Source organism: Glycine soja, chromosome 3 (genome assembly GCF_004193775.1).
Source record: "Glycine soja cultivar W05 chromosome 3, ASM419377v2, whole genome shotgun sequence".
Taxonomy (NCBI): Eukaryota; Viridiplantae; Streptophyta; class Magnoliopsida; order Fabales; family Fabaceae; genus Glycine; species Glycine soja.
The window spans coordinates 30,738,862-30,749,128 of NC_041004.1; the positions used below are offsets into that span (position 1 = coordinate 30,738,862).

The window sequence follows — 10,267 nt, forward strand, 5'->3', positions numbered from 1 at the left end:
TTAGTTATCAATAAAATTGATTTATATTCCGTATCAATGTCATAAGTATAAAAAAAATATCATATAGTATTTTTCTTTAAGATAAATTACATTATAAGATTATTGTATCATTATTTTAATATTTTTCTTAGCCATGCACCAATTATTCCGTGGAAAACACTAAAGATCTTTGTAGGAATATTTATGTAACTCTAGTACTTGTCAATTAATTTTTTTTTTATCCGTCGAAATTCAACACAGTACTAGAAATTTATAAGTTAATAAACACTTAATGACGGGTTTGCAATTTGAAACATAATGTTTCCGTATAAAAGAAATAAACGCCAAACCATCACAAACATTTAGGCATGATGTTGTAAGTGGTAACACTTATCCTTGCTAGGTTGGAATTTTGCTGTGGTAGTAATATATAAAACTGCTGTAATATTAGTTGTGACGGTGAATTTTGCGATGGTTTCTAAAGTGAAATCCATACGTTAAATAAAAATTTGGCGATGGTAAGTCACCCTCACCCACCACTAAATCTAAAAAATGTAATCTTTCAAAATTATAGTGGTGATTATAATTATCTATTAAATTAATTATGACAATAACAATGATTTCTAGCTGCCGCTAAATATAAAAAAAATAGAGACAAAAGATAATTCTACGATAATTAGGTAATATAAATTATAGATGTGATGGCAATATTCCGTTCATACTTTCTATTATCATTTTTAAAAAAAATAAAATTGAGCAATTATTACACATGATTTTTATGCCTATTAAAGGGAAACAAAACTTGGCACCAACACAAATGTCTAACCAATTGTCCAAAATGTGTGTGTATAAACGAATTTTTAGTTATTTTAATTTAATTAGTGATCTCAAATTTTTAAGGTTTTGAGTATTTAGATGCAGGGATGGAGCCAATATTCATTAACAGAAGGATGGCTATGAAAAAAAATGTCCAAAAAATATATACACATAAATTTTTAAATAAAATCTTGGTAATATAATTTTATAATTACATGCAAGTATATAAGGGATACTTAGTAAGTTAATAACTTAATTTTAATTTAATAATTTACAATTTTTTCCATTTATTGACTAAACAATATATTAAATAGAATAATATGAAATAATTATACGTACCTTGTTGCTTTGCCTAAGCGTGTGAGCGTGTGTTCAGTGATTGATTTCTTGAATTGCAATGTGTGTTTTTAGAGTTGTCAATATGTGATGCAGTGAGTGGTGGAACAATAAGAGTTGAGTGATTTTGATTGAAAGCAAATTAACTCGAAAAAAAAAAAGAGTCACACAGGTTCACTACTCACATCCAGATTGCTAAGTTTATATTCATTTTGAATGTTCTGATTATAAATTTTTGATGAGTAGGTTCTGATTATAATTTAGTTCTTTCTTTAGAGGTAAAAAAAACTAAAATTAAGTTAATACTTACTTTCGTGACATTATGTTAATTGATTTTTTTTAAGCTCCACAATAACTCATTAGCCTAAAAAAATAACCTACATATGGAGAGTAAATTCCAAGATTTAATTATCAGACGTTTCAATAATGAATTTCACCATTTAATTCCTCACCTAAATACATTTGTACACATGGATTGTACTATAACAAGCATTGAAATTACAAATTAAGGCAGGGTTTAAGTTAATTTCTTTTCTAGTTCCTCTTTTCTTAAGAGACGTTAGACAAAACACAATTTGTAGAGATTCTACTACAGCTAGTTTCTTTTACAATGAAGAACAAGTAAAAAAAGACAGCTTTTACAGGACAAAAAAAAAAAACTTCAACATAAATTAATTGAAGGAACTTTCGCTTTTTAAGCAAAAGAAAAGTTGTAATAAAAAAGTGGATTAAATTTTACCTAAGATAATTACAAGTTACAATATTAGTGATTGATGGGTGAACTACTTCTCTAATCCTACAGATAAGAAAATTAGCCTCTCATGACTGTAGAACAATCCTTAAAAATCATCAAATCAAAAGATATTAGAAATTCAAATAGAAGGAAAAGAATAAATTAGAAGAAGAAAGTTTATTTTTATTTTTTTTAGTTTTTACGATAAGATGCTTATTTTATTAAGGCAAAACAGAAACTAGCCTGAGCTAGTAGAAGCATCATACAAAGCAATGGGTTCAGCTTGGTGAGGCAATTCCTCTAACCAGTACAAATCGTTATAAATGAAAGCTAAATGAGCAATTTTGTCCGCATAAAGAATGTTTGATCTTAAAAGTAACACTATGCAGCTGCTTTTTCTTACTAGTGTATTAGGCATGTATTGTAAAGTTGGCTCTTTCACGTGTTTGAATATGCCTTAAATATTAATTTATGTGTGTTCAGAAGTGTTTGGATACGTGTAACATATCAATTTATGTGTGTTGAATCCAAACTATCACAAGTTTTTATGTGATTAAGGAATTCAAGGTGTTTGAATGTGGATTACATACTAATTTATGTGTCCAATCAAATTTATCGAGAATAGCTTTTTTTTGTCTTAAATCAAGCGTAGCTTTCGCTCTCTTTATTCTTGGATAACAAGAAAAAAAAACCATCTTAAATATAACTAAATTTCAACTAATTTTATTCTATTTAATGAGATGATTCTCAAATTATCGTTTATTTAATTGATATATTTTTTTTTATAACTATATTATATTCTTGATATCAAGTTCTAAGGAATAATAGTTTGAAAAAAAAAGAGTTTACATGAAATTGAAATAATTAAATGATACTAACTAACTTTCTTAATTAGCATAAGTTAATTTCTTTTTTACTAATATTCCAGATCTCAAGAGTTTGTCTTTAAAATAAATTCAAGATGTTTAAGTGTGTTACATACTACATCCAGACTTATATATAAGAAATATAATGTAACGTTTTCTTGATCCTCATTGTAAGAAACATAAAACTACTTCATTGTTAAATTTATTTTTACCCCTAATTAATTGTGAGGTTTATTAATGATATATACTCATTTCTCCCTGGAAGTGGGTGTATTTATTGAGCTACCAATCAAACAAGGTACATATTGGTTGAAAAATCATCTTTTGAAAATTAATCATTTCTTAAACCATTTAATGTCATGAGTAGTCTTGGAATGACATCAAAATTTATGACAAAATGACCAATCTAATTATTTCTATTGGTCTTGATGAATTAGATAATTGTTTCTTATATATAGAACAGAAGTAGTACCAATTTATGTGTGTCCAATCAAAACTATCAAGAGTAGCTTCTTTGCCTTTAATGTGACCTAAAAGTATTTTAATACGCATTACATTTGAATTTATGTGTGTCCAATCAAAACTATTAAGAGTAGTTTTTATGTCTTTAATGAGACTTGAAAGTGTTTGAATACGCATTACATTCCAATTTATGTGTGTTCAATCAAAACTATCAAGAGTAGCATTTATGTCTTTTAACATTAGTGAATTCAAGATGACACATTGCCGAGTCAATCACACAATGTTATCCTATGTTTTTTTTTTTTTTTTTTACATAGAACAAGTTAACAAAATGATAAAAGATAAAAATTTTATAAAATTAACCTTATTATTTTTTAGAATGTGAGTTTAGACATAATCTTAGTTAGCACTATGAATTTGGACATAACTCAACTCAAAAACTAGCTCATATAATAAGGATTTTCCCATTCATATTCTCTATCTTGACATTATCTTTTGTCGATATGAGAGTTAATTTTTTTTTCAAATACACTCTCAATATAATCTTAAAATGTGAATTTCAACCTAAGCTAAACACTATGAGTTTGAGTCTAAATCAACCCCAAACCCTAGCTCATATGGTAAGGATTATCTCTCAATTATATATTGTATCTTGACACTACATTTAGATGATATAGAACTTAATCTTATTTGCTAGAAATGATATAACATAGCATTATAAAAAAATATTACTATTAGGTGAATACATGAAAAAGAATAATTAATATTACATTAAAGAACTAAAATACTAAAATGACATTTATTTTAAAATTATTTTTTTCTTCTTAAGTGAGACTTATTATCAGAGGTAATACCAATTAAAATCTTTCTAATATTTGGGTCAACATGAATAAAAACCCTTTGTATCATTATTAAAACTTTCTTAAATTAATCCAACACCTTTAATTTACTCCATAAAAGTACATACGGAAAAATACAACATATAAAGGAGGAAACTACTGAAATTTCAAAAAACAGAAAACTATTAAAAAAAAATGTAATCTTGGATTCAATGTGTTTATTTACCTTAGATATTCAAAATTATGAATCTGCACATATTGTAAAATTCAGTAAATGGATAATACAATGTACAAGGTCTACCTTGAACCCAACTCACAATATTGAAGGGAAGAAAGATATATGATATTTGACAATAACATCTATCAAACATACGAGCTTTTCAGAATAAGGTTAATTCTAGAAAAGTTCTTTAACTTGAGATTGTTTTGTGCACCTTAATTGTACAAAGGCCACATTGTCATGTAGCCTTAGAAATCATAATATGTAGAAGAATTCACAAGAGGGCAATGTATGACACTAACTTAAGCTGTACATTTTTTTAAGCATTGCAGCAATGAAAAGCAAAGGCAGAGCATTGACAGTTCCGACAGTGCTTATAAATACATTTGCCTTGTTGATCACATCGAATGCCAAAAACCTCTCCTGACCTTCCTCCGGAAAGGTTTACATGCCACGATACTGAGGTCAACAGCTGCTGCAAGTGCCATGAAGATGGCAGCATCCTCCACGCATGTCACGTGTCGCATTGCCAGTTGTACTGATGGTTTACTTCGCTTCCCTTCACCTTGAACTCTACAACTCATGACGAAACCTCCAACCAATGGACTCAGCGCACCAAAGTCTCCACTACTTTGTGGACTAGGTATTGGACTTGCTGCAGTAGCTACAGTTCGCATATGTTTCTCAGTGTCTATGAAAAACTCTCCACCCTTTTCAGCACTTATGTGTATTTCAGACATAAGAAATTCACCTCCTTCTTGAGCTTCAGACAGAAGATGGAATCTGCAGCAAACAGTGTCTCTAATGCCACGCTCGCGCCATGCTTCAAGTTTTCCCCATGGCTGCCAGCTCTCAGATCGACCTATGTCTGGACGAACAATCAACCAAGATCCTGGGTTGGATCTGGCAACCCAATCACAACCTGAAGATGGAACAAAGGGAGTTGTTATGAAGGCTGCAGCTACAGCTGAGCCAGAGAGGTCATGTATCGTCACCTTCCACCCCTTTCTTTCTCTCCTCTCTGTCTCTAAGTCAGAAATGTCATTAGAACCTGACCAGTAAGCGCTCAACGAGTCAATCTGGGAAACCCTGTCATTCCATAGCTATCAAAAGTTTTATTAACAACAAATGTTTAGACAAATGTTGCACGTCTTACAGATATCAGGTCCAACCAACTGACAAGGAAACAATGAAGAAAATACACTACCAATTTTCCACTTGAAATATTGATTTGAGAGAATGATTTAATTCCTTGGTCCCAAAACCAGGCATTGTGTTCTTATGAAATATAATTTAAGCTTCCATTGGAGGAGACTGGTTAACTACATCAGTCCACAGACATTCTGGTATAAGTGTTTTGTCCATGCTTCAGGATGCAAAGAAAATTATACTTAATGGATTTGGCTCCTCCAAAATGAGTTATTCACTTTAGTCAGTAAAGTAACAAATCTAAGTTGTTGACAAACAAATCAACTGTTGATATTCTAACACATGCATGATTTATAATGCATGTGCACATAATATTAATCATTGATTTTCTCATCCACGATTGGAATTTGTTACTTCACTCTCTAAAGTGAGTTCACTTTAGAGGAGCCAGATCCATACTTAATTATGTTGATAAAAGAAAAACCTTGTAAAACATGATATTGAGTTCAATTTTAAAACTCAAATGCAAGTTATTTGAGAACAACTAAATGATGACTTCTAAAGATTTCTTAGAAGGGTCAACATAACTGAAAGTAAAATAGATCGTGAATTTCATATCACCTGTCCTTACTAAACTTGCAACTGAAGATTGGCTGCTTGATGGATCCTTGCAGTTGAACTATCTGAGGACTCAATGTTGTTATATCTTCAAACTGGAACACATATCTAGGGTCAGGATCTAGTTTCACTTTTAAATGTAACTCCGCACCCGGCTTTCCATTATCCTGTTTGTTCTTGCCAATACCTATCCACCCATTAAAAAGAATCACTGGCTTTCCTTCACCCCACTCGGGGCCAACCTGCATTCTAAAAATCCCAATTTGCTGCCTTTTGTTGCCAACTCCACAATGGGATCCCTTCCTCCCTGAAAACACCGCAATCTCCAAACAAGCATGAGTGTTGTAGAAGCAACCGGGAGCTAACAACGCTTTTAAATCAGATTCCTCAAGGTAAAAGCTAAAAGCAACGTTCTGAGTATCAGGTATAACTTCTGTGGAGGATATCACGGGGACTGATGATGTTTGAACAGGAAAACCTCGAAGCCGTATCTCACAAACACAAGGTAAAGAGAGTGTTTGAATTCCAGATTTTGTAGTGCTCAGTTCAATTCCAGTGCATCGCAACCCCAGAGAACCTATTGACAACCTAATAAAGGCCTGAGGATCCATATTTGTCACAATTGTCCCACCATTGCTTTTAAAGCACTATTTTTCACAAAACTCATGTCCTGAATAATAAAAACAGGAATAAAGAGAAAATTAAGCACTAAGCACTTGTTTGATTAGAATTAAAAAAAATTACACAAGTTAGCATGCAATATTAAATTGCAGTCATTATAGCTTGTCATACCGAACAAAACATAAAAATACAACATTTAAAGCAAGCAACAAACATTTATATTTTTCCACTAAAACAAAAATACATTTATATTTGAAAAACAAACAAAGAAAAAGTAGACACTACCCATTAGCTTAGGACAATTGTTTAGTTTGTGTAAACACGATAATTAGAAAGCAGTGTGAGCAATTTAACACAATGAAGCAAACACGATGGGTAGGTAAAGCAACAAAGGATACCAAAAGAAAACTGTTTATATATAACATTAACATGAAGAGACCAGTTCACGGAAAGACTGGACAACTTTATGCAGCAGATGTTAGAAACAAACTCATCAGAAGAAAGAAATATTTCAGTCATAAATAAATTGGGAAATTAAAAGTACTAGAAAAACGACTTTTTCAGAATGAACGAATATACTATGAACAAATTTCATACAAGAATCACACTCCATGTTGTCCAATTTCCATTGGATATGACTATATATTTATGATATTCAAAGGAAGACACACTCGACTTAGACCCAGAGATTCCATTCTATGATAGTTTAAGTGCTTAGAGACCACACATAAGAATAAAATCAATTTTAAGTTCTTTAACTTCTTCACAGTTTGCATTCAAAAAGTTCCACAAGAAAAGAAGAACCGTTTTGACTGAATTTACTTCCTGAATTCATAAAGTTTTCAAAAGGCACATTCAGTGAATACCAAAGGTAAACTGGCATATTAGAGTCCAATGGTTAAATTGTCAGAACAAATGCCTTCTCCAGAGATTATAATAGCGTAGCAACTGACAGAAATGGATTCAATCATCTATACCTTACTGGTTTAATAGAAGTACTAGACAAAAAACCATATACAAAGGGAGACAAATTATTTCATTAATCTAAAGTGCACAATAAACTATTGCATTAAACAACTGAAGTGCAAAAGGCATTTTTATATTGCTAATTGCTCAAACATCTATTTGTTATATCAAAGACAAACTATATAACAGAATTGCCACAGGGCTATTAATACGATATAGACGATAATCTTAACTTCTCAGAGAAAATAAGTTCTATCAATCACTAAAGAAAACATTACTTAGGACAAGCCAAGAAAATAAAAAAACTTGTAATGAGATGAGTATACGTTTCCAAGCAAATGCCTTCAGAAACTCTATGCCATCAAGCAGCACATGAGAGATATAATGTCATCAAGCACTAAAGGCTTTGAATGGCAGCAATCGATTATTTTGCTGTCCGATAGGTAGCTCATTATATTAGAGTACTCGAGGGGGAACCGAATTTTCATTAGTAAAAAGGGTATTTTTGTTTCATGTCAAACATGACCATGGAATATGATATTATTTCAAAATCTTTATTAAAATGGCAGTTAAAGTAATTACATTAAAAGGATCAAAGTTGGTATTCATCAACTTTGCATTTTTGATTCTAAAAAGAGCTTAAAATTACAGTATCAAGCATGCCATTCTCTAACGAGTAAAGGTTCATTTCTTAGCAAAATAATATAGAATATAAGCTGGCTTTTCAAGGGGGCTAAATTCTGATGACAGCATACACCAAGCAATCTGTTAAGATCACCAATCAGAAAATTTTTCATTTTTCTTTCACTTTAAGCAAAGATATAGATCAAACAAAATTACAAGGCACATTAGGTCGAAGAAAAGGAAATTAACAGAATCAATTAAATCATCAGGACAGCTCAAACTCATTCGGAAGTTAAGAGGCAACCTTCCTTTTTGACCAAAGCCCCAATCACATGTTTATATGTCAATCTTTTTTCAGTTGAAGAACAAAATCATAAAGTCAATTAAACCATTCAGTTAGCTCAAATTCGATAAAAAAAATTTACAAAATTTTCACTTTAGACCTAATAATATTAAAATATTCATGACACTCATGCCCCTAACAGCTCTCTATTCAACCTAAGGTAACTTGCATTTTCAGGAACCAAAAGAGCACTTCTCAATCAACAGACTTCTTTAAAGTTTATACCTATAGTGAAGTGAGAAGCCATAAGTATAACCAACCTCAACAAACACAAACACCACATAGATCAAAGGAATTGACCTAACAGAACTCAATAAACCAATTTAAGCAAATCAACCACCACAAACTCAAGCACATGAGAAATTCTTCCAATGAAGTTAAAACTGTAACAGAAGCAGCCAATTGTTATGATGTGAAAACCTGTCAACTACCCCATCCAAAGCCCAAATTTGCAATACACAAAAGCAGCAGGAGGAACACAATAACAAGAACTAACAACAAAGCAGAAAAGTCAAAGTCAAAATACACAGATATAAATGCAACTTGAACTCACCTAGTTGATACATAAAGCACCAAACTCCCTCAACCCTTCACACAAAGGACTCAAACCTTAAAAAAAAAAAACACATTGGCCCAGCTTCACATAGATAACAAAAATCCCAGAAGGCAAAAAAAAGTTAAATAAACTAAAATAAAACAAAAACCCCAGAGAAAGAAAAAAAAAGGGTTTTTATGACGACACACACAAAACCCAACTGAAAAATCTCACGTTTTGCATCCTCCAAATCCCAAAACTTGGAAAAGGGTTGTTCCTAAGAGAAGGGTGTTGAACAAAGAAAGGAGGAAAAGAGGAGCAAATAAAAAAGGAAGAGAGGTATATGAAGTAGCAGATGATTGTGCACAGATCACGATGATAATTACCCAAAATTTATTGAAAAATGTTTGCGCAATCTCTCTTTCTTTGTGGCATAATGTGTTTTTGGTTGTTATGTGTGAAAGAGAGAGAGAGAAAGAAGAGAGAGATTGAATATTATAATATATTTATTAATTAAATATTAAATAAATTAATAAATTATGATCTCTACACCAATTCTCACGAAACAGACGGAGAAAGAAAAGGAATCGCATTTGTTTTTCTCTTTCCATTTATGACATTCCAATGTACTAACATGATTATGGAATATGGAATTTTGACGAAAGAATTTAAGGTTTAGTTCTATTTTTAGTTACTCCAATGTGTAGTTTCGGTTATAATACTTTTATTTAAATTTAATTTTTTAACTTTTTTTTTATAAAAAAGTTTATCATCTAATTCTTCAGTATGCTTTTTTTTTAACTCCTCAATTTTCATTTTTTATATCATTATTTTCTGGATTAGTTGTACTATTTTAAATTTGTTTCCTATCTATTTTTCCTAAAATCAAAGAATTTGATCGTTTTTAAAACTTTAATTTAAAATCTTGTAAAATTCTTTAAACTTTCTTTTAATCTTCTAAGCCTTTTAAACAATTTCTTATTTCAAGTGTATCATAATCTCTCAATAAGTAAAAATAATGTAAGAATTTAAATATTGTATATAAAGAAAAAATGATAAAATAATTTGACTGTAATAATTAGAAAAGAAATTAAATTCAAGTAAATTAAGTATTAGAGAACTAAAAGTATACATTAACTGTAATAAAAAATGAAAATACA

The 10,267-nt window shown here is 30.7% G+C and overlaps 1 protein-coding gene across 3 annotated transcripts; it reads right to left on the minus strand.

Moving 5' to 3' along the window:
- Positions 1 to 4,352: 4,352 nt before the first annotated feature.
- On the minus strand, positions 4,353 to 9,614 carry LOC114406427. 3 transcript variants are annotated; one of them, XM_028369126.1, is made up of 3 exons: positions 9,494 to 9,614; positions 6,022 to 6,688; positions 4,353 to 5,340 (listed from the first exon to the last, which is right to left on the minus strand). In XM_028369126.1, the coding sequence occupies exons 2-3, from the start codon at positions 6,627 to 6,629 to the stop codon at positions 4,650 to 4,652; spliced, it is 1,299 nt and encodes a 432-aa protein (XP_028224927.1). In that variant the 5' UTR covers positions 6,630 to 6,688; positions 9,494 to 9,614; the 3' UTR covers positions 4,353 to 4,649. The 3 variants fall into 3 exon arrangements, with proteins under 3 accessions (XP_028224927.1, XP_028224926.1, XP_028224928.1); XM_028369125.1 differs by having other exon boundaries at positions 9,126 to 9,506; XM_028369127.1 differs by lacking the exon at positions 9,494 to 9,614 and adding an exon at positions 9,342 to 9,487.
- Positions 9,615 to 10,267: the final 653 nt, after the last annotated feature.

Bases quoted from the DNA above. Each gene is read 5' to 3' on its own strand.
- LOC114406427 (XM_028369126.1), bottom strand. From the start codon at position 6,629: ATGGATCCTCAGGCCTTTATTAGGTTGTCAATAGGTTCTCTGGGGTTG. The intron at 5,341-6,021 runs GTGATATGAAAT...ATGGAATGACAG, and splicing joins TGCAAGTTTAGTAAGGACAG to GGTTTCCCAGATTGACTCGT.